Raw genomic sequence first — 26359 nt, 5'->3', positions numbered from 1 at the left:
ATGTCATATGTCAATCACAGTACATAACAGTGTCATACTGACTTGGGGGTTGGCTTATTTGTCTCAGGCAACCAATCAGCATCTCATTATGATATTTGAGCTAACAAGCCACGCCTCCCCACACCACTTAAAGACCCTTAATAACTGCCCCATTGACTTAACATGGGGTGGGACGTCCCATTGCAGATCCCATTGACTTCCATTATAAATGTCACACATCTATAACATTACATAGGAGTGTCATAGAGACATGGGGGTGGGCTCATTTGACTCAGGCAACCAATCAGCATCACATTATTATAATGAAGCTCATAAGCCACGCCCCCAAATTGGTCCCATAGACTTCTATTATAATAGGGCTAGATGCATATCTTTGCATAGCAGTGTCATACAGACTTGGGGGTCGACTCATTAGACTCAGACAACCAATCAGCTTTTCAATATGATAATGAAGCTCATAAGCCACGCCCCCAAATCCATTTAAATACCCTTGATAAGTCTTCCATTCACTGCCATTTTAACTGGTCTACATGCATAACTTTGCATAACAGTGTCCTATAGACTTAAGGGTTGGCTCATCTGACTCAGACAACCAATCAGCATCTCAATATGATAATGAACCTCACAAGCCACGCCCCCAAACTGATCCCATAGACTGCCATTATAACTGGCCTAGATGTATATCTTTAGATAGCAGTGTCATAGAGACATGGGGGTTGGTTAATTTGACTTAGACAGCCAACCACATTCAAGTTCACTCTGTAACCTCGCCCATAGCAACAAAACAGAGTACCCTAGCAACCGTTCATCAACAGCTATATCTCAGCATCGGAACATCGTAGAGACTTGGGGATTGACTCGTTTGACTCAAGCTAGCAAACGGAACTTCCTATATGCTACACATGCTAGCAGTGACTAGCTACATGCTAATATTGACTAGCCATGTACTGTAACTTGCTAGAAATGCTTACTAAGTATAAATATTTAATCAGGCAAGTATGTGAGGTTTGCCTAGTAACCACCCAGGGTACCCTAGCAACTGCATAGCAACCACCCAAATTACCCTAGCAACCGCCTAGCAACCACCTAGCAACCGCCTAGCAACGCCTTAGTAAGGGCCTAGCGACCACTCAGGACACCCTAGCAACCGCCTAGCAACGCCTTAGCAACCACTCAGACTACCCTAGCAACCGCCTAGCAACACCTTAGCAACCACCTAGCAACCACTCAGAACACCCTAGCAACCATCTAGCAACCACTCAGAACACCCTAGCAACCACCTAGCAACACCTAGCAACCACTCAGGACACCCTAGCAACCGCCTAGCAACACCTTAGCAACCACCTAGCAACCACTTAGGACACCCTAGCAACCGCCTAGCAACGCCTTAGCAACCACTTAGAATACCCTAGCAACCACCTAGCAACACCTTAGCAACCACCTAGCAACCACTTAGGACACCTTAGCAACCGCCTAGCAACACCTTAGCAACCACCTAACAACCACTTAGAACACCCTAGCAACCGCCTAGCAACACCTTAGCAACCGCCTAGCAACCACTTAGAACACCCTAGCAACCACCTAGCAACACCTCAGCAACCACCTAGCAACCACTCAAAACAGCCTAGCAACCGCCTAGCAACACCTTAGCAACCACTCAGGACACCCTAGCAATCGCCTAGCAAAACCTTAGCAACCACCTAGCAACCACCTAGCAACACCTTAGCAACCACCTAGCAACCACTCAGAGCACCCTAGCACTGTTGCTAGCATGATGTTAACACGATTAGCATCATGCTAGCTACATGCTAATCCTGTTAGCATGATGCTAGCAACTCCATTAGCATGTTGCTAGCATGATGCTAACACAATTAGCATCATGCTAGCTACATGTTAAGCATGTTAGCATGATGCTAGCAACTCAATTAGCATGTTGATAGCATGATGCTAACACGATTAGCATCATGCTAGCAACATGTTGATCATTAACAGGATTAGCATGTAGTCCACAGTGGTAAAGTGCTGCCTTTACAGGCAAAAATGCATCCCAAAATGGTTCCATAGACATAACATTGCCACAAAATGGCTGCCATTGGCACAAAATGGCTGACATCGAAAAATCCCCATTGACTTAACATGGACACAAAATGGCTGACATCAATATCTAGATTAGTAAGTCGTAGAAGCTTGATAGTGGGCTCATTTTACTCGGCCTATCAAGTCGGTATTCATTAGTGACATAACAAATTTGTAAACACCCCCTAGCAACCACTTTAAGCCCCCTAACAACCATAAAACAACATGAACAAGTCATATTTTAGCACTGGAATATCGTAGAAAGACAGGGTTTGGGTTCTTTTGATGCAGGTTGATCAAATCTCTGTTGTCTTCACCTACTACAAAGGCGTTGCCACACCCTAGCAACTATTTACATTACCCTAGCAACCACATAAACACATGAATTGAATCATTTCTCCGCATTTATTGCTATTTTGCCCAGTTTAGTACCATTTTGTACCCCATCGATTTGCCACGCAAACCCCATTCACATTTCCTTTAGGAAATGTACAATTCTAGTTGGTGATTTATTATTGTTTGTTTAATATATTTTGTTGTAATTATTGTTGTTTATGTTATTTATGTATTTATTTATTTGTAATTATGATTGTTTGTTATTTCTTTTATATTTTTGTAATTATTATTGTTTATGTTATTGTTTTCATATTTTTGTAATTATTATTTTTTGTTATTTTATTTATATTTTTTATTTTTTGTTTGATCATTTTTTATTTAATTAAAGAGATTTTTTTAAAAGTTAGTCTCTACTTAGTCTCTACTTTTTCAGACGTCACTACAGTGAAATAAATTTATTTATTTTATTTTAATTAGTTTTATTGGTAGGTTATATGTCATGAAAGTTAAGTAATAATGAACATATACACACACTGCTATAAATAAAATCAGTGCATGTTGTGTTACTTATATAATGTTCTTTTTTAGGCTTTCTGTTTTTTCTTCCATATTTATTTATTTATTTATTTATTTATTCCGGTTTCATGTTTCCACAAATACATTTACAAGCTCCTATTGCCCGCATAACTGCTGACTTTGTAGAAAACACACCTTTTTATCTGACAGCTGTCTACAGGCACAAACGAATGCATAAATATGCACACACAATTGTTTGCTTAATTATACTAGGTCATGATGTTGTGCATTACAGGAAAAGCATTTGGATTATTCCAAATCTTGTGGCTGCAAGCCAATGAAAACGCCTTGTACTTTTGCAAGGCGAGGAAGGATTATACATGTCTAGCAGTGGAGCCTAAAGTAGTCTTTTGTCAGCTCCTCTACATTTCAGCCAATGCTGCCACTGTCTGGCAATCTTGAAAACTGCCACTGGAAGACCAGGCCACCACTTTAATAGGATGTACACATGCTTTGAGCTATTTGTTGTTAGTAGTAACTGTTCTATTAATGCCAGATTATTTTGAGATGTCTGGAAGTATCAGTTGCTAAACTGTTACAGTTTTGTCTGACTGAATTTTAATTAGTAATGAGTTATCTTATCTTTGTTATCTGAATGATAACTGGATCTAAAAACAAATCTCATCTGTGTGAAAAATCTGGCAAATAAATCTAAATTTAAAAATGTAAAGCTGGGTATCTATTCAAATTTCCTGCTTCCATTTGACTCTGATATTATTTAAATTTTGTTCAGTGCTTGATTCAACTATCTTCATTTAATAAAGTCAATAAAGATTTTTATACACTGTAAAAGAGATAAGTTGACTTTACTTTAATAAAGTTCCCTTAAATTGGCCCAACACCTCCCATTCATTCTTCCTCTCTTTACAAATAAAATCAAAGGTTCTTATGGGCCAACTTTGGCCCGCAGGCCCTAATTTGGGCATCTCTGGTCTAGAAAATGTATTGGTCAGAAAGAGCAGGGGCCTCATGTACGAAGACTTGCGTGGAAATCTTACTAAAACATTGCGTACGCACAAAGCTGTAATGTGCGTACGCAGAAAAAATTTCAGATGTATGAAACACTGCGTACGCCGAATCTCACGCATATTCTTTTGTACATCCGAATGAACGTGAAACTGAGCGCAACATGCACGAGCGCAAAACCCCTCCCTGCCTCCTCCCCCGTATGAATATGCTAATGACTATGCTAATGGCAAAACCCAACGAAAAAGCAACGGCAAAATCAAACAAAAAGAGAAACTTTGAACAGAATGTGAATTGGAGGTGCTGCTTTCGGAGGTAGAACGGAGAAAAGCGGTGTTATTTGCAAGTTTGTTCTCCGGAATTAACAACAAAAGAAAAAAATAGAGTGGGAGAGTTTAGCTGATACGGTTAACACAGTTGGGTCTGAACATCGCACTGAGTGCATTTACAAAAGAAATAGTGTGGTTTATATCTGTAAACTGTTGCAGTACCCTTAGCAGTCTCAGTGGCGCACCTCATAAGAAGCATATAATCATATACTGACACGTTCGAGCACAAACTCGGTTCGAATCCAGCGTCTGATGAATTCTTTCTTCTTTTTTTCCCGCTACATATCAGATTTTGCCCACTATTTATCACGAGAAAGACAAGTAGGAATCATTAATAAGTTTGTGCATCATATTTTATTTGCACATTTATTGAATGGAAATGTTTCTGATTCACGCATGCAAATTTATCTTCAGATAGTGTCTTTATAGCAATGTGCGTGCAGTAGATAGCTCAGATTACATTGGGAAAACAGGCGACCGCTGCAAATTGTGCTTTAATGTTTAGCTGGTCAACTGTATGGTATGGAAATCTTACATACCTACTATATGAACCCGTCTCATACAGCTGCCATTGCAAGGATCAGACACTTTGTAGAGAGGAATTTAACACAACTGCCTCTAGGAGTCGCCAATGGAAATAAAACAGACACGCACAAAAAATGTGCGTACGCCTGCCAGAAACCTGCCGTGAACCTGCGCAAATTCCCACGTTCAGTTCATTGTTAGTAAATCCAAACGTGAGCGATTCTGAGCGTGAAATCTGGCGTACGCAAAGTTTTTGTGCGTACGCAGCGTTGATACATGAGGCCCCAGGACATCAGGTTGTCCTTACTATTTTCAACATTCAACAGAGTAGATAGAGTGATTGCCCTGCAACAGATCTCCAGGTATCGATTCTGTCGATGGTTAATGCAGTTTTTATAGTTTTTACAGCGCTGGGATTGGTTGCTGCATTGTTCAACAGTCCAGCATATGTGTGTATACAGATTTCATTTTAAAGGTGACCTAATATGCCCCTTTTCACAGGGTGTAAAATAAGTCTCTGATGCCCCTAGAGTGTGTATGTGAAGTTTCAGCTCAAAATACCAAATAAACAATTTTTTATAACTCTTTGAAACTGCCCCCTTTAGGCTTTGCTGCAAATGCCTGTGTATCAGCATAGTAAAACGTCCTATGCTACTGAGATTGTATAAGATGCCCTGCATTTAATTCCAGTTCCCACGCCATGTCTTTAAAATATGACAGTTCATTTTACAAAAGTATTTTCAATGGAATTTCTGCGCTAGCCTGTTTCTACTGATGGCGCTAGTGGTCACAATGGACTTTCATCAAGTTTTTCGCTTGAACAACTAAATGTACAGTAGGTGACACTTTAATATGAGCATTAATGCTGTGCCTTGTACCGCCGCCGCTACTCCAAAGGAGTAAGAATGTTTTTTAGGTATGCAGTTTGCGACTATGCCGCCAGGGTGCACAAATGGACTGGATGCGATCATACAAAAATAGCCTATACAGTAGCTGTAAATACTCTGCTACAAAGAAAAACAATGAAACAAAGCATTATAATTCCTGCATTTTTCATTAAAAACTTAACACACTTTATTATCATTGTAAACTTGTTAAGTGCAATGAGGATTCATTTTGGAAAGTAGAATTAAAGAAGTAAAAGACAACTCAAATGAAAGTACAAACATAAATACTTGTAAGTAGGCCTAAATAAATAAATATGCTTAAGTCTATTTAACTGACTGTATTGTAATTACATGACAGCATCACTGCTGTAAAAACAACCTTGTGAAATTGAAAATAGTCACATTAAAGAGCCCATATTATACATGAATTAAGGTCATATCTTGGTTGTAAGGGTCTCCAACAACAGTCTAATATGCATGCAAGGTCAAAAAACACTTTCATGGTCTTATAATCTGCATTTATTTTTATCTAATTATCCCAGCGACTCCTGTATGAATCGTCCAGTGATTCATTTGTTCCCAAACCCCTCCTTAGCGCGAAGCTATTCTGTGCTGATTGGGCCGATGACAGTCTGTCGCGATTGGTCGACTGCCTTCAGTCAGAGAGGGAAATGGCCAATAGCTAATCAGCAATTTAAAAAGTAATCACAGTTCATACACGCTCGATAGTGTAGGCGTGGACTTTAGCTGCCACACTATGGCGAGTGGATAGTGCCACGGATAACCGAACGAAGGAGACAGTCGTGTACTCGCCATACCACACACACACAAAAACACACACACACCTCCGGATGACAACGCTCCCGCTTCAGCCCGCACCCGCCAGGTTTTAGCCTGAGAACCCGCTCCGTTTTCTGCCCGCCGCGCCCGGTCCCGCTAGAGCGGAGAACACAACCAAATATCACCCAGTATACAGTCCAGACAGCCAAGCTGTCTGTATAAAAACACACACACAGCACAAAGTACACAAAGCTCGTTCGTTCGTTCGCTCTCTCTCTCGCTCTCTCTCTCTCTCTCTCTCCCTCTCTCTCCCCGCGCCAGATTTCTGCGGCGCGGGAATACATTTCCGAATAAATCGCGGGAGCAGAACTCTAGCACGGAGCTCCATAAACAAACAGCACGCGTCGCGTTTTTAACGTGACTTTGCACGCGATAAGATAATATATCCAGTTAACCTGATACAGTACACGCGGTTACAAGTAACAAATCACAACTAAATACATTTGCAAGCTAGAGTAAACGAGGCAACAACTTTAACCGCACGTACTTACACTTGAGAAATGTAGGAAGAAACCCATCCTGACGTCCATCAGTTACTCTTTACTAATCCTTCCTTTAACAAACTCAGATGAAGTATTCTTTGTAGCATGTAGCTTCCAGAAGTTTCCAACTGCTTGGTTATAATGCTGATGTTTCATCTTTGGGTAGAGACTCAATATATCCATCTGCAGTGTGACTTCAATCGACCGGCATGTTTGTGTGCGTGTGTTTGTGGGTGTGCGTGTGTTTGTGGGTGTGTGTGTGTGTGTGTCTGGGTTACTGCGTCAGAGGGCGGGGCCTCAGGTTTGAAATCTCCCGGGTTTGCGCGTGCACGTGAAAAACTTTGTTTCGTTCGTACGTCATGGCGAAACACCTAATGAGTCGGTATCAAGGCGACTCGTTTGAAGCACTATGATTCGACTCTTTTATAGATGAATCAACAGTTTTAAACACTGTATTCTTACAGATTTAAGCCTTAGCTGGATACTTCACTTCACTTAGAGCTGTGTTACACACTACATGGAGGGGAATTTTCAAAAACCCATAATATGGGCTCTTTAAGCTTTCACCAGAAGTTTATCGTTGGCTTTAAAACTATAGCTGTGCACAGGGGCGTCGCTAGAGGGGCACGTGTCCCAGTAAAAATTGCGAGTGCACTAGTTTATGCATTGATACAATTTACTTTATATGCAAGTGTATTTATTAAGAGGTGTTCCCAAAATAAAGACGTTATTCTCTATGTGCAACCAAACCAACGCTGACGAAAGCAGCGTGAACATGCATGGTGAAAAAATAGCCGCGCCGCTCATGTGTTGTGAATCCATTTTAACAATCTTTTTGCAGGGGTGTCGCATGCAGTGAGTTTTGCAGGTCGACAAAACAAAGTTTAAATAATATGATGGTGATCTTATTTAGACAATGGCTCCTGATAGATTTTTTTGTATGAAGCAAAAAGAGGGATGATGAGTCAGGGAGGTAAGACTTATTAAACTTAATTCTCTGCCATGTGTCGGGTCTAAGACAACAGATAAATCTATAAAACATCTTTTTTTTTGTATTTTATCGAATTGTCTATAGAATTTCATTGTAATAAAATTAATATCCATGCTGAAGATTTAAATTAAATTATCTTAGCATCACTCCAGTTTTCTCTTTCGATTGCTTTCCAGTTGCATTTAGGATCATTTGTTATTTATATAGAATTATTTATTTAAATAATAATTGTATAATTACAATAATACTGTATTTATTTATTTAGCTTAAATTGACATTTAAAGCTTTAACTAGGTTAATTAGGTTAACTAGGCAGGTTAGGGTAACTAGGCAAGTTATTGTATAACGATGGTTTGTTCTATAGACTATCGGGAATATATCGGAAAAATATAGCTTAAAGGGGCTAATAATTTTGTCCTTAAAATGGCTTAAAAAAAATTAAAACTGCTTTTAATTCTAGCCAAAATAAAACAAATAAGACTTTTTCCATAAGAAAAAATATGATCAAACATACTGTAAAAATTTCCTTTCATTCTTAAACATAATTTGGGAAATATTTAAAAAAGAAAAACATTTTCAAGGGTGGGCTAATAATTCTGACTTCAACTATATATATATATATATATATATATATATATATATATATATATATATATATATATATATATATATATATATATATATATATATATATATATATTTATTTATGTATTTATTTATTTATTTATTTATTTTTTGGGAGTGGGAACTGTGCCCCAGTAGAGCTTTATATCTAGCAACGCCCCTGGCTGTGCATAGAGCCCATTTCAAATTTTGTACAGCATGTGGCATCTTTGTTTTGTTTTATAACAAAGCTATTTATTATTTATTTATTAAGGGGTGGGAGTAACAGTTTTTGTGTTTTTCTTTCTTTTCTTCTTGTTTTTCTTTCTTTTGTGTTTTCTTTCTGTCCTGGGGATTGCATTCTAATTGGACTAAATCAGATCTAAAATACAGTTTTATTACAGGTTTTTGAATTTAGATCTTTAGTTGTCATGTCAAATGAGTGACAGAAACAAAAAAAAGAAAAAAGAAAAAAAAACCTTCATGGCAGCTCTGAATGGATGCATCACCATGGTGTTGTTGTTGAACATGAAAACATTTGAGTAATTGTAAAAGTGCTTTTTTCCATTGACCTTTGGTTTTAACTGCTTTATTCCATGATATAAAGTGATGTTAGAAAGCAGACACGTCAACTGCTTAGATATCTGAGAGGTCTTTTAAGAATGAGAAGTATAATGTGTTTGTGAGTCAGTCATTGGCCGCTGTCAGAGACATGTTGATGCAGCTGAAGGGAGGGGATGGATTAATTCAGTATTTGTTGAGTTTAATGACTTTGCTCCCCTTTTATTTACTGTGTGTCATACACAGCGCTTGCCACCCACCCATGTATACCAATGCCATTTACAGACACTGTCATTCCTCTGCTGTATGAATGTCAGGATCATTTCCCATTGACCATCTTTGTTACATTTAACAAAGCCATCGTTTACAGTGTTTAAAAACCATTATCTATTTTCCAGGCAAAGCCACTGGTGTAGAGCATTTTATTTTATTTTATTTTGAATTTAATTACATTTATTTTATTTTTTTTTATTTCATTTTATATATTTTATATTTTGTTTTAAATTTAATTTAATTTATATTTTATCATATTTTATTTATTAATTTGATATATATATATATATATATATATATATATATATATATATATATATATATATATATATATATATATATATATATATATATATATATATATATATATATATATATATGTGTGTGTGTGTGTGTGTGTGTGTGTGTGTGTGTGTGTGTGTGTGTGTATACTATTTATTTATTTGTTTGTTAATTAATTAATTAATATGCTTATTCAAATGTTTTTTAAGTCATTCTTTTATTTTCTTTCATTTCTTTCTCAACTGTTTGTCTTCTGTAGAGTCACTTGTGCAGATGCTTTCTCTGCTCTCTGGGGTTATTTTTATTTTATTTTATTATTTTCATGTAGTGTAATAAAATATAGTTTAATTTAGATCATTTTCCAACTTTTTATTTTTTATGTCTCATTGTTATTATGTCTCAACTCATGTCTCATCATTAGGGGGGGATTAGGGGACGTGGGGGGATGCAAAAATTCTGACTTCAACTGTATGTAGTTATGTATTCATGCATATATATGTATGTATGTTTATTTGTTTGTACATTTATTTATTAATAACATTCATTTATTTATTTGTTTGTTTTTATTTATGTGCTTATTTTTGTTTTGGTCATGTAGTGTAGTTAAGTTTAATTTAGTTTTAGTCTCTGTTAGCATCTTTTTTTTTTTTTTTTTAAATAATTCGTTTTTTTTAATCCAAGGCAATATTAAGTCCAAGGCAATATAACGATTTTATATTATTATTAGTATTATATTTTAGTTTTTTTTTTTTTAATTATTCTAGTTGTATGTATGTATATATGCATGCATGCCTGCATGCATGTATGTGTATCTGCATGTTTGTATTTATTAATATTATTTATTTTTTGCTAATTTTTTTTAAATGATGTGCTTTTATTTTATTTTATTTTATTTTATTTTATTTTATTTTATTTTGTTTTGTTTTATTTTATTTTATTTTATTTTATTTTATTTTATTCCACTAAGAGTAGGGAGTGGCCCTGCCACACATACTCCTCACTGTCAGCAGAGGGTGCTCTGGGCCTAAAAATGCAGCTCAAGCTTCTTAGCGTAAATCCACCTCTTGTGAAACACACCCCCAAAAACCCCAGTCTCATTTGAGTGGTGCCCCACCCCTCAGCACTAACAGCTCCACTGACCAACACTTAATTCTGACACACTTAGGTTTAAATTATGAACTCCAAATTTCAAAGTATGAAAAAAATAATAATAAAAATGAAGTTTGATTTAATAACAGTCGGACAATGACTAAAAGACTTAAGTGCTTCAAAAAAAGGGTCAGGCATTCGATTTCATAGACATGCAAACTTCATAGCCAAGATCACCATCTTTAGACTGTGAATCCCCCAGACGGTGTTAATCGGTATTCAGTGTCTTTTTGTTCTTGTCTTGCACCAATTGACTTTCTCAGATCTTAAAGACATTTGCAGTGAAAAAAGAAGACCAAGATGTCTATAATTTTTCTGAAACAGACATGGGCATTATAAAAACTGTGACATTGAAGAGGCAACTTCAGTCCCTCAGTGTATTTATTTATTTTTTTCATCAGGTGTAAGTCAATTGAGGCTTGGCTTTATTTAAAAAAAAAAAAAAAAAACCTTTGAAAGATTACAATAATCTCAGCAGCTTCAGAAATGGAAGTGACGTGTGTTTGTTGATTAAACAGACTTTGAACATTTGGAACAGGGTGGCTTAAAATTCCTTCTCCCACCATTTCAGATGAGGTGCCCTGTTTTGGCTTATGATATTCGGTTGCCATGGTTTCTGGCTTTGATCATGAGAGGTACAGTGCCGCCTAAGAGGTCCTATTGTAGGAGAGATTAACCAAAAATCCTACTCCGAACCTCTCCTGTTATCACCATACACCACCACCAACTTGAGACTTATGCAAATTTTGCAAACGATAATAAGTGCGAAGTGAGCAGCAGTTTGATGTCACTATTTGTCAGAGGAGGCTGCAAACATCACTGTTGTCATTTGTGACTGTGTTGTTGCAGTAATGCTCAAACCGGCTGCGCCAATAGCTAACATCCTTCAAAAGCGCTGCAGCCTCATTGGTTTATCCAGCGGTTTATTTTGATTTTGTGCTTAAACAGGGTCTTAAAGCTGCTGTTTACTCCAGCCTGGCCAGCGTGGGCGGAGCTGCAAATCAAAAACAAATACACGCTTACCCCCCCCTCTCATCTGTCATCCTTCTTATTCCTTATTATTTAACGCTTCTGCTCAGCTGGGTGGGGTCAGGGAGTTCATACAAGGTTTTGGGGTGAATGAATGCTATCCGCACCCCATCATCAAGGGGTCACGGTACAATCAGAACACAACTATTTTGGCTAATGCGATGTGGCGGCACGCCCTAGGAAATTTAGGTCAAGTTAAAAGTGCAGACAAGGATGTAAGTGATGCTGCGGTAGAGCGACATTGCATGCGGCATCACATGCGTGCACAAATTGCTCATATTTGAGCCTACATTAGCAAATATCACAGGCACACTCTTGGCATTTGGAAAACGATAAGCAATAAATGTGTATTTTAAAGCTTAAATTGCATGAATTCCTAGCTAAGTCTCTGTAAATTAGATTTTAGACAGCGTTGTGATGTTAAGTGTCACTCTTCTGGCAATATTCTCCCATTAGGTTCAATTCTGCGCATACTTCACCACATACATAACTGGATTATTGCATCCACTTACTCAAATAAGCACAAACGCAAAAAAAAAAAACACACACTAATTCACTCGCTCCCCTCCCCCTCGATGCCTTAGGCAGCCGGTTAGCCACTCCATGGCTGTGCCCACGTGACGGAGGGATTGAGGGAGGGGAGAGATTGTTGTTTTTTTTCTTATGGCGCCAAAACGATAGCGTAGTATTGCGAAGCACGTGGACTCCCATGCTGCAGTGCTCCTGCAGAATTACAGCATGCCTTACATTCAGTCTGTGTACAGTACACACTGTATGTATTATAAATGGTAAACAATCCAACATTGCACACATGCAGTTTACATCTTTCCTTGCACAAATTAAATTAATCAAAATAAAACATATTCACCCTTTACTGAAACTGTTACAGCTTTGGAGCAAGTGGAGGTTGTGTATTCTGTCAAGAACTAAACACATTTTGAGAAATGTGTGTGTGTTAATTTGAGATATGTGATTCTGTATGCAGAATGTCAGTTGTTAGTAAAAAATTCTGATTAATCAGCGTGTTTCTATTGCGCTAGTTGTGCATTTATGGAGCATTACCTCATCCCTATTCATATATTCATATGCAAGCTCTTAAGTCGGACTACTACTCCAGTGCCCTCATCCTCCCCTCCGCCTTGCCACTCGCTTTCTGATTGGCTGTCGGTGTGTTTTTGGTAGCACCAGCTTTTTTCAACTCCATGGATACAGTGGAGCGCAGGAGAACTTGCGTTCAGCCAATCAGAATGCAGTAGTGAATCGTAAGTGCCCAGCGGGCTTAGAAGAGCCCCCTCTTTGCCCCCTCCTTCTCCAGATCCCATCGTAGCTCCTCTCCTCCAGCACGCAATCTCCCAGTAGGAGGCTTCCAAAAGAAAACAACCAGGTCAGAGCCTCTTTCCGTTGGAAAGGGCTTGTACAGGGAGCTCGCCTTCACCCTTTGGGACCGCTGTGAATAAAGCTGAGAGGCAAATGCAGTGTTTCTAATACAATCTTCACTTCTGTCTGTGTGGCCCACATACCCTGTTGTTTTTGTCAGGATGTGTTTAATCTTCGTCGCTTCTCATCATTTTCTTTTTATAAAGGGATCTTTTCATACATACACTTCAAGCATGCTTGTGAGAACATTACCACAAGTTATTGACATTGTTTATTTGATCTCACATTGTTTTTTGCATCTGTTTATTTGTTTTCATGAGGAATGTGATTTCTCTCTGTAAAAATGTGGGACACTATTGGATTTTGGCAATTGCTGCCCTTGGAATGACCCCCCTAATGGTTAGAAGGAGTGCTGGGTGGGATTTGGGTTTGGTAGACATGGCAGGGGCGCATCATTGGCATCGCTTGGATTCAGGTCACATTTATCTTAAGTACATTTTGTGGAGGAGTTTGAAAATACAGTAAACCCAGTGCAAAATTATGTGAGTTTTAGAGACTAATGTGATTGGTGTTTATCCTTGTTACTATTAGAGCTGCGCAATTTATCAAAAAACTTTGACTGCACCACATCCTCTTAACTTTAATTTCTCCTTAAAAACCCAATTTCACAAGGAAATCTTGTGAAAACACAGTATGTGTGTGATATTTGCAAAATGGGATGTGGTTGATTTAATTAAATGTGTTGGATTTAAACATGTTTGGAAAAAAAGCATTAAAGATGATGTGCACTTTGTTAAAGGTTAAAAAAAGGTTAATTTTAATTAGGTTAATTTTAAAAAGGTTATTTTTAATCATTTTGGAAACTTTTGATCATCATTATTATCAGATATTCTATTCTGCTGTGGAATTGAGAAGTGTTCAAGAAGTATATAAGCACTCATATATATTTTCAGTTTAACATTTTTTTATTTGACATTTTTCAGAAAACAAATTCACAAATTAACACCTTCCTCGGTGTGTAACTCACTCATACAAGTTTTTTTTTGGACATATCGCGGATAAATAAGTATGCTAAATATGCTATTGATTGTATTGTAAGTTTGTTTACCACATTGACTAAAATAATCATAGTTAATCATTATTAGGGCAGTAAAATCGGTATCGGTATTTATTGACCAAACACCATTGTCAATAACAATAAAAAAGTTTTGTATGAAGTTTCGGTATGAAGGCTGTAGTTTTATTAAAATGTGGCTGCTGAGCACGTGCTTGGTGTGTATTTTGTAATTTTGAATGTAAGCGCACGACTAGCATGACGCGCACATGGTGTGCAAGCGGCGCACACGTAACTTGCGCGCATTTTCCAAACATCTGAACTTTTCCTAATGCCGCAAGGGCACTTCGGTTCATGTGAGTAGAACTTACAAATATGCTTCACAATTTGTATGGAATATACACATTTCAGTAATAACAGCAGACTAATTACCTCAGACAAACACAGCACATCCAAGCACCGCACTGCTTTTTACTCTCCATAAATTTCCATTGGAACTGCAGTTTGTCTGTTTGTCATCCTCTGAGAAAACGCTTGATGGTCGCCTAGTTACGAGAGATGCCAGGAAAGCGTAAGCGCAAAATGCATAGAAAATGGTGAAGGAAACCACCCACTTGTCACTTCAGGTCAGAATAACAACATATGTAAAAATGAGTGTCATCTAGCAACACTGAGGAGATTGTAAATAAATAAGGATGTAAGGATGTTGCCAGAGTGGCTTTTTGGTTTCTTTTCTTGTTCATCCCAGCCACTAGCTCCCCCTATGAAAGAGTATTTCTTAGCATAGTGAGTAATGTAGTCATTTAACTTCCCAATTTGTAATGTTGAATTATGTATTTGAATAATGGTTATGGTTAGTTCCTTTACTTAAAATCTCAGATTTGGTTATCATAATTTGTGTTGTTTACAGAGTTTAAGGCTTACTGTATCATTATTGTTCATACTTTACAGATGTTGATCTACCTTTGCACACATTTTGTAACGTTTTATTAATCAAGTTTAAGAGTCTCTTTAACACCAAAATTATGTTTATTTTATTATATAGATAGAGATATTTTTTAAATATTAAATATTTAAACTATTTTCCTTAGTAATGTTGTTGTAAATTACAATAAAGTGGTTAAATAAAAAATCCAAATATTCCTAAATGTATTGTTAAAAAAGATTCAATAATTATCTATATCGAATTATATAAAACATTATATTTTGATAGTTTTTTTGTTTGTTTGTTTGTTTGGTTTTTTTGCAATATTGCCCAGCTCTAATCATAATAATGTCACAAATGAGCAGCATCTAGTTGCTAAATTGTTTAGTTTTTCAGTACATCCGGGTTACATGATCGTTTTCTGATATTCTGATTTGGTGCTCAACAATTTATTTATTTTTACATTTTTTTGTATAGTTTTAGAAAACAGTTCTAATTAATATTTTTGTGGAAACTAAACTAAAATGTATTGATTGTGTTAAAGCAGCTTAACAGAAGTTCTAGTAGATTGAAACTGTGTCAGTAGAGTTTTCAGAGTTGAAGTTTTCACAGTTTAGTTCATTTAATTGTGTTCTAATTTTCACTGCTGTAAGTACAAACACTGAAGAGCAAATCCATTGATACGCAGCTCCACAAGTCTTAAAACCAAGCAACCAATCTGTTATTCTGCAGTGCTTCAGCAGTTGCTTTGTGAGATTGATAATCAACTCATTCCACTGACCTTGAACTCTAATCCTGAGCTTTGCTAAGCTCTCACCTCCACATGATCCTCAGCGTGGCTTTAACCTGTCGCTGCCCCTCACCATGTGTCCATGTCTGTTTTGTGAAGTGTTAATGTCTGAGACGGTTAGAGTACTCTGACGCGGGCTTGTCTTTCTTCTGTCAGTATGGGTTAGAGCGCTTTTGATCATTGGTTTACTGTCAGCATCTTCCATGTAAGGGTCCCTGTACCTGTTTGAGACCCTCAACCACACACAGATAGTCCCAGACACAAGTATCAGACATTCACCTGACTTCAACCTCACCTACGTCACTCATCGTCAAATCTCCTTGCCTATTGTCTATTCGCCTCAGCATTGTGACACTCTCTGTCTCTGTCGTCCTGCTCACCTGTCTACCTGTTCATGTCTCAACTTTCCACCTGTCAGCAGCCTGTCTCCTATCTCTCTGCATACACCCTTTCTGTCGCGCTGCCATGTTCCCGACCCAGACATATACAAGTAAGTGTCGTGGGATTTAAACCTGCTTTTGCAATGTCATGTGGAGTGTCATGCTACTCAGAGGGCTTTCAGTCAAATAACGAGTGACAGAAGTAATAAATAATTTAATAAATTTAAAATTACATTTCATTTAATTAAGCCTGATATATTAAGGAGGCAACACAGTGGCTCAGTGGTTAGCACTGTTACCTCACAGCAAGAAGATCGCTGGTTCAGGTCTCAGCTGGGCCAGTTGACATTTTTTTGTGTAGAGTTTGCAGGACATTATTGTATGTGTATATATATATATATATATATATATATATATATATATATATATATATATATATATATATATATATATATATATAATCAAACACTGAGAGTCTCAACTACTTTCTTCACACGCCATTCCTTCACAGCTGATGTCAGAACAGCAGAAACTGTTGCTCATTCACTAACGTCACTTTAGAGCTAGTAATTGAATGATTATCTAGCGTAATGTCTAAAGTGATGATAAAACAGGTGATTTTGCTGACATTTTAAGATTATAAGGCTAAACGCCATGAAATGCCATTTAAGTATGTACAACATACAAAAAGGGAGAGATCAACTTAGAAGGTAATTTACTTGTTTAATAAGGATTTGGTCAGCTGTAGTTTGAAATAACGCTGTTTTTCTCTTAAAGCTTATTATGCGGTCTCTGTCGCCATCTTGTGGATAAACATCGTCAACCATTTTGTCTCTCAGAAATGATAAATATTTAAAATAGGCACTTTTCTTATAAATAAACGGCATAGTTGCAATCTAAACAACTACCTTCTCAAATAAAAAAAGCCCCAAAAGTTCATTATGTTGTCCGACAGCAGCAATATTTGTCAAACTGGAGAGCGTCCTCTGCTTGTTGCTGAATGTGGGCGGAGTAATACACAAGAGTGAATGGCTGGACGAGTGCTGTTATTTGCAGAAAATCACAGAAGGAACTGTTGTATAAATGTGTGTGTGTGTGTGTGTGTGTGTGTGTGTGTGTGTGTGTGTGTGTGTGTGTGTGTGTGTGTAATGTATTTTCACTGTATGTCTGATAATATTTTTTCCTCTGTAGAAAGTCATATTTGTTTTATTTCGGCTAGAATAAAAACAGTTTTACATTTTTTTATGAGCCATCTTAAGGTCAAAATTATTAGCCCCAGTCTGTGTGCTAAAACTTGACCTTATCAATGTATTTTCAGTAGTTTTAAAAACTATTTGACCGAGGGAATTTTGTTTATTTTAAATCTCCTGAAGATACCAATCGTTCAAACACTCAGTACAAAATTTCTTGAGTTACAGGCAGACAGAACCTTTTTGTGGAGTAAACAAGACATTTCAAGACGTGTTTATGAATATTTTAAACATCAACCAAAAGCAAAGTGACCCACATTTATTTTTTGGTCATGGAAAGTTTGTAAACTTCAACAGTTTGTACACTAGACCTTACTGTGGTCCCAATATCTCTGAGACTGAAGGATACAGGGCCTTAAAACATAAGGCAACATTAGAAAATTTGATCAGAATTGATAATCTTGAAGGAAATTTGCTTTAATACTTCTAGAGTTACAAGCCTATGATAAAAAGTGAAAGTGAAAGCAAAGTGACACATTTGGCTTTTGACCACTGAAAATGTGTGCAGTTTAGTCACAGAGCCACATCGAGATTCCAGTATCTCTGAAATCAGACCACATAGGATCATATAAATAACCAGACACAGTTTTTAAAGCCATATTTTACTAGCATGCATAGCAACCCATGTGCAAAATAAAATAATGATATTTCTCAAATAAATCTCAGGTGACTTTTGTCACTTTATAGTCTATGTGAAACTGAAGTTACTGCAGACTTATATTTCAATATGATGACATATTTCTAACTTAAACAAAATATTAGAGTAGAGGGTGGTCTTTTTTTTGCACTTCCACTCTACAGCAAACTAACGGTTGGAGGGATATGGCTAAGCATCTTTCACCCAAGCCATCTAACTAGTGTCATCAGAGAAGCTTTGGCATTTCAGAGTGGAATCAAATCTTCTGCTTACCAAAACGTGCATGGATTGATTTGTTCTTCTTAAGATGAAAAGTGTGCAGTAGCAAAATAAACAATGTAAAGTTTGATTTCATGTGGACTTTGAATATGTCTTTTACAAGTGTTCTGTTTTTCTGTTGTCATAGAGATTATATAACACCAATTCACACTCATACACACGCACATGTCTGTGACCTACATTTGTCTGCAGGCTTGCGTATAACTCTTCCCGCCACAGGCACAGGAATCATGGGTAATATGTAGCTGTTGTTATGGCCTAGAATGACCTTTTCCTTCTCGTCTTCTTCTCTTGCATATTTTGTTCTAGGTGAAAGTAAATAAAGCCTAGTCTTTGTATGTAGCAGCCTTTTTGACTGTCTATGAAAGAGATACAGATTTTTCAGTCAAGACACATTGTACGTCTGTGCTACCACATAACTGATATTTGTGTGGGTGTGAGTGCAGGAATATGTTTGTGTTTACAGGTTTAGCTATACTGTACTTGTTGTTTTCACATACAGTATATGGTGAAATACAAAAACATCCTACTAAAAATGCTTATAAATCAGCCAGAACTTGTTTTTTTTTTTCTATCTAATGATTGTCAGGTGTTTCTGTGAGGGTTAGTTTTAATTAAATTAAATTAAATTAAATTTAATTTAATTTAATTTAATTTAATTTAATTTAATTTAATTTAATTTAATTTAATTTAATTTAATTTAAAGGTTTATTTATGAATGCTGTTTTGGTTAAGCAAGGCAAGGCAAGGCAAGGCAAGGCAAGTTTATTTATATAGCACATTTCATACACAGTGGCAATTCAGTACAAGTAAAAAAAATAAAAACAATTAATAAAACTGATTAAAAAAACATAAAAACAGGTAAAATGTAATATAAAAGAATGAAGAAGAGGAGAAAAACATAATAGCACAATCTGTCGGACGGAGCACAGTGCTCATTCAGTAAAGGCACAGCTAAACAGATGTGTTTTCAGTCTTGATTTGAGTGTGCCTAATGTTGGAGCACATCTGATAATTTCTGGAAGCTGATTCCGCAGCGGGGGGCATAGTGGCTAAAAGCTGATTCACCCTGCTTTGACTGAACTCTTGGAACTTCTAGTTTATATGATCCTAATGATCTGAGTGATCTGTTAGGTTTGTATTCAGTAAGCATATCTGTAATGTATTGAGGTCCTAGGCCATTTAGTGATTTATAGACCAGTAATAATATAAACTTTATTCTGAATGTAACTGGGAGCCAGTGTAGAGACCTGAGGACAGGTGTGATATGCTCTGATTTTCTGGTTCTGGTTAGAATTCTGGCTGCAGCGTTCTGGATGAGCTGCAACTGTCTGACTGTCTTTTTAGGAAGGCCAGTGAGGAGGCCGTTACAGTAATCCACCCTGCTGCTGATAAAAGCATTAACAAGTTTCTCTAAATCTTTACTGGAAACAAAGCATCTGATTCTTGCTATGTTTTTGAGATAATAGTATGCTGATTTACTGACTGCTTTGAGATGACTATTGAAACTCAGATCTGACTCCAGAGTCACACCAAGATTCTTGACCTTATTTTTTGTTGTTTGACCCTTAGTAACAAGGTACGCGTTTACCTTGAGAACCTCATCTCTGTTCCCAAATGCAATCATTTCTGTTTTCTCTTTGTTTAACTGAAGAAAGTTTTGGCACATCCAATTGTTAATTTCATCAATGCATTGGCAGAGGGTGTCAATGGGGCTGTAGTCATTAGGCAGTAAGGCTAGGTAGATCTGAGTGTCATCAGCATAGCTGTGGTAGGAAATTTGGTTCTTTCTCATTATTTGGTTCAGAGGGAGCATGTAAAGGTTGAACAGGAGAGGTGCCAGAATCGAACCTTGTTGGACTCCACACGTCATGGGTGTCCACCTCGACCTATGGTCACCTATACTTACATGGTAACCTCTACCTTCAAGGTAAGATCTAAACCATTTGAAGACCGTGCCAGACAGCCCAACCCAGTTTTCCAGCCTATCCAGAAGTATGCTGTGATCGACAGTGTCAAATGCAGCACTGAGATCGAGCATTACCAGCACTGTTAGCTTGCCTGAATCTGTATTTAGGCGTATATCATTGATTATCTTTATAAAAGCGCTCTCTGTACTGTGATGTGGTCTGAAACCAGATTGAAAATTGTCTGAACACCCCCTGAAGTTTAAGAACTTGTTAACCTGGTCGAAAACAACTTTTTCAATGATTTTGCCAATGAAAGGGAGATTTGAGATTGGTCTGTAATTGCTCAATAGGGTGTTATCCAGGTTGCTCTTCTTCAAGAGGGGTTAAACAACTGCAGTTTTAAGTGAGTTTGTAAAAATCCCTGAAAGAAGTGAAGCATTTGCCACTTTTAGAAGATCCATTTCTAAACAGGTAAACACTGCTTTAAAGAATGATATGGGGAGCGTGTCAAGACTGCAGGTTGATGTTTTCATAGCTTGCACAGTCTCTTCTAAGGTTTTACCATTAATTGCCATTAAATCAGACATAATGTCTGATTTCTTAAGTTGTGGTTAAATAAATCATCTACAGCTAATTGTCTATTTGATAAATAAATACAGCTGGTTACTAACTTCAAATGTACTGTATCTTGGCAAATGTTTAATGTATTCAGATATATAAACATATGATTACAATATAACTTACCATGATGGGATTCTGATGGAATATTCAAACCAGAGTTTCTTGACAAAGGTTTACCACCAGACCGCTGGAGTTCTTGATAAGAGCAGCTATTTTACAGAGAAATGTAACCGTAAACGAATGGGAAAATGCCTCCACCACAACTCTCAGTGTTTATCAGGTTTGATGTCAGGTGACAGTTTTGGAGTCTGGAGTTTGGTATATGTTGCAGGAAGGATGTCATGCCCCACAACTATTTGTTCTATAAGTTTGCAGAAAATTTTTGTGGCCTGTTTTCTCACAGAAAGTCTCACAAGATGTTTTGTATGTTATAGCTTTAATAAGAGCAAGGAGATGTATTGTGATTTTACAGTAGCTGTTTTTTTTTTCAATTGCTAAAAAGTTGTGTGCACCAACATTGTGAAACAGCAAGCTATATTTGTCAACGTATGGTTGATTCCGCTGTGGCGACCTCTGAAATAGAGACTAAGTGCTTTATTTTTATGATCTAGGCGCATAGTCTAAAGCACATGGCACAAAAGTTTTAAGAGCGTCTCAGAATCTACATTTGCAATTGTAAGGATGGGAAAATACGCTCTGCTTATTCTCTTAATGAGTTATGGGTGTGTTTTAAGCATAACATGCATTAAAACAATCAAAGTCTCATCTCCCATTGCCTTTAAGAGTCAGTTGTGTCGTGCCATGGCACATTTGCTATTTACATGGTGGACTTTGTAAAACTGACTAGCAAGACAACAGTTAAACTGATCATCTGCATCGCGATGATAAAGAATGATTCAGACTCCATTCAGACTCTTTACTTTCTCTTTAATTTCTCTTTACTTTTACTCTTTACTCTTGTACTTTACTGGATAAGGATACATTGTTGTCCACACTCTACTGAAGACATTCATTAGCCTACATATTTAATTTAATTTGTTATATGCAAAGATTTGTTTCAAAACTATTTCTATATATTTAGGTCTAATTTCCAGCAAACAAGTAAATGAACAGTAATAATGAAGTGTGATCAAAAAAATGGAATAAAATCCAAACATGCGTCCCATTCTTATGCCCCATATGGTGATGTATACATCTCCAAAACCCAAAAGGTGGACAAATCTAAACTTGTCTTTTATTAAAACAAATTAAAATATGAATATAATACATGCAAATGGCCATGAATTAACTGAATTAAGCCATTAAGTCAATTAAGGCATGGAGGTATTGGTTTTTATATTTATGTAGAAAATAATAATTTTTGTAACATTTTAATCAATTATTATTATTTTTTTTTATATATGTGAAGATATTTGTTTGTTGCTGTTTATCCTGTATGTGTTAAGTAGCGTGTAAGCATTTTGGACCTGCACAGGTGCATAACTACTGCGCACTGCGTTGGACTTTAGACTAGGTTTTAGTTGGGTCAGTGGGGTGGTCCATTTCAGTTCTTAAAAATAACAGCATGCCAACAATGCGCCTTAACACACCTCCTTTTTGACCTGAACACGCATGAGTCCACAAAGTGGCGCAAATGGATTTGCTATTTAAAGAATGTGCCGCAAAACGTGAAAATAAGGGTTGCGCTGGTCTGAACATATGGCAACAAATCAAAACACATTTTGCTCCTTATTGTTTTACTTATTTTTTACTTATTCACACTTAGCTCAGTTTATATAGACATACAGTTAAATTCAGAATTATTAGCCCCCCTTTGATTTTTTTATTATTATTTTTTTTATTTCCCAAATGATGTTTAACAGAGCAAGGACATTTTCACAGTATGTCTGATAATATTTTTTCTTTTGGAAAAAGACTTATTTGTTTTTTTTTCTCGGCTAGAATAAAAGCAGTTTTGAATTTTTTAAAAAACATTTTTTTTTGACAAAATTATTAGCTCCTTTAAGCTATTTTCTTTCGATAGTCTACAGAACAAACTATCATTATAGAATAACTAGCCTAATTACCCTAACCTACCTAGTTAACCTTTTTAACCTAGTTACGACTTTAAATGTCACTTTAAGCTGTATAGAAGTGTCTTGAAAAATATCAAGTAAAATATTTATTAGAAATTGTTTTTTAAAACTATTATGTTTAGAAATGTGCTGAAACAATCTTCCCTCCATTAAACAGAAATTGGGGAAAAAAAATAAACAGAGGGGCTAATACGTCTGACTTTTTTTTACTTTAGTATGATTTTTCAGTACTCTTTCCACCACTGGTCTTTGTGTAGTGGAGTTTGGAATTCTGGAATTTTCATTTTTTCAGTGTACAATAGGCTACAGAAGTGGTTCTCTACCATCCACCACATCCTATCTATAAATTCCGCTCTATGTTTGTATAAAGTGCTCTGTGCTCCAAGTGACAGCATTTTTTATTTTAGCTTTTGCTTGTACGGTGGTCTGAATTGTCTGAACACCTCTCAAAGTGTTTTCTGCGGATGTGAAAAATGTAAAAACAACTTAAAGCGATATGAATTAATCACTGCCAAAGGTTTCGGAGGCAGTGTGTAAATGTGATTGACACAACATGAGGCTGAATTTATTATTATTGACTTATTTTTTAATGTGCAAAAATATTTTTTGGCTAATAATTTTGGACTTTTGAGTGCAATGAATTTAAGTGTATATTTATATGACAACCCTTTGCTAAAAGCATAAACCTTTTACATGTAATCATTGTAATACATTAGAACAAAATCACACATACAGCATTGTCAGGGTCACAAACTTAATCCCGTTCAAATGGATTATTTTATTTTATTTTTTATTTATTTTTATTAATTTTTTTATATTTAATTTAACTTAATTTTTCATTTTATTTGCCTTTTGACCGAACATGTACTACTCATGCGAATGACAAAATTGCTTTAGAAAGTTGTGTTTCTGTAGTTTACACTGAGATAATAACAGATTAATTTTCTAAAACTTGACCTTGTCCCTAGAGAATTAAGGGTTTCAAGAGGGTTGTTTTTACATCTAAAAACATTATTATACTTCCTAAATCTTTACTTTGACAGCTTGGGGCCCCTCAATAGGGAACTGAACATGAGCAGTAGGCATGACATGCACGGTTAGCTCTGGCCACCAAGGCACAGGGATTCCCGTAACTGTGTGTGTGTGTGATGAAGGAGGGGGGGTTAAAGGGGTGACATCTGGTCGACCCGAGTCCCTGCACAGGAAAACCAATGTGTCTGGAGAGTGGAAGCTGTGGGGTAAGGGGAAGGAGCATCGGCTGCTTTCTGGTCAATTGTTTCTTGAGTGATGGTGAAGATGCCACGATAGAATCAAAGTTCAACACTTAAATGACCTGACCTCCAGAATCGTGATTTCTGTTTAAAGCATGTCACTTAACTCATTGTCTTTTTTCTGTTTCCCTTTAGGTACTTTGTCATGGGGAACCTCCTTAAAGTGTTAACATGCACAGACCTTGAACAAGAACCCAACTTCTTCCTCGATTTTGAAAGTGAGATACTTTCGTTTATTCATTCATTCATTCATTTTCTTTTCTGCTTAGTCCCTCCATTTATCTGTGGTGGCCACAGCGGAATGAACCACCAATTTATCCAGCATATGTTTTACGCAGTGGATGCCCTTTAAGCTGCAACCCATCACTGGGAAACATCCATACATTCTCATTTACACACATACACTACAGCCAATTTAGCTTAACCAATTCACCTATACCACATTCTTTTGGACCTGTCGGGTAACCAGAGCAAACCCACATGAACATGGGGGAGAACATGCAAACTCCTTAAAGAAATGCCAACTGACCCAGCTGGAGCTCAAACCAGTGACCTTCTTTCTGTGAGGCGATTGTGCTACCCACTGCGCCACTGTGCTGCCCTACTTTAGTTTCGTTTTCATTTAGTAGATGCAGTTATGCAAAGCAACACACACACACATACATGAATATGCACACAGAGCAGTGGGAAACCATTGGCGTTGTTCATTTAGCTCAAGCCATGGTATTGTTAGGGGAAGAGAGTACTGGATATTTACATAAATTTACATACATCTACAATCCCTGCTAATGCCTGGATTTAAACCTGCAACCTTTGAATGACAAGTGTAACTTTAACTATTAGGTCATGCCTGGCCCACTTAATTTATTGCCTGTAAACAGTCTTGCCTTTTCATGACCTTGTTCGGGAACTATGCCAGCAAGCTAGATTCTGGGAGCTCTAGTGTAGGTCAATATCAGGTCACTAAATAAAAAACAAAGTTCCCCAGTTCCCCATTGGTCTATACAGAATCTCAAGTTTAGGACTTGATACTATCTTAAACTCCTTTGCCCTTGAGAATAGTTCACGAACCACACACAATCTGCTGCCATCTTATTTGTCTGATCCTAAAAACCGCCTTCAAAGCAAAGGAAGGTGAATGAACCAAAGAAAAGGAGACAGTGGAAAACTAGAGTTTCCTGTTTTTTATTACTCTTGCCCACAGAACATTTCCACCCAACCATGTTTGCGTCCATTTTTAGTCACATAGAGTAGCTGTTCTTTTGAGGAAAGAGAGAGGGCGATAGAGAGTTACCTCAAAACAATCAGCTCATTCATGGGTCATCAGGCAGATGCCTATAAGAACAGTTCCTATAGTGTCTGCTCAAGGGTTATGTAACAATAATAGGGTTATAAGACATAGATCATTGGAATAGAACCTACTTTTTTTCAAGATGAAAACATACTTGCTGAAAGGTCATTCTTCTTTTGTTATGTGGGATTTGAACATCTGATAAGAAAGGAGGAGGCCCTTCATTTTTAAAACTGCACTTAAAGCCAGCTGTAGTCAACCGCTGCCAATGTCTCTCTCAGGGTTCTCTTTAGATGTGGCATAGAAGTTTCCACCATTTTAAATTCCACACTTTGCCTTTTAAGCATATGAAACGGGTTTAGTTGAGAAGTTTTAACTTAGGGAGGCTCTGTTAAAGGAATAATTTAATCCAGAGTTCAATTTTTCTTAAAGGGATAGTTTACCAAAAAATGAAATTGACTCACTATTTACTGATCTTCAAGCGTTTCTAAACATTTATGACTTTATTTCTATCTGTTGAACACTAAAGAAGATATTTTAAAGAAAGCTAGAACCATGTAAGCATTGACTTTCATAGTATTTGTTTTTCCTACT

At 36.8% G+C, this 26359-nt stretch overlaps 1 protein-coding gene across 1 annotated transcript in view; it reads left to right on the top strand.

The window, feature by feature from the left end:
• cyribb (CYFIP related Rac1 interactor Bb) overlaps positions 1-26359 on the top strand; it is a 122436-nt gene that overhangs the window by 61266 nt on the left and 34811 nt on the right. The window contains 1 exon segment of the mRNA NM_207078.1: positions 24610-24692. Within this exon segment, the coding sequence (NP_996961.1) occupies positions 24620-24692 (73 nt within the window). The 5' untranslated portion in view covers positions 24610-24619.

This window comes from Danio rerio, chromosome 24 (assembly GCF_052040795.2).
Source record: "Danio rerio strain M-AB ecotype USA chromosome 24, GRCz13ab, whole genome shotgun sequence".
Classification (NCBI taxonomy): Eukaryota; Metazoa; Chordata; class Actinopteri; order Cypriniformes; family Danionidae; genus Danio; species Danio rerio.
Note: the sequence above shows the minus strand (reverse complement) of the source record. Positions and strands in the feature narration are given on the sequence as shown.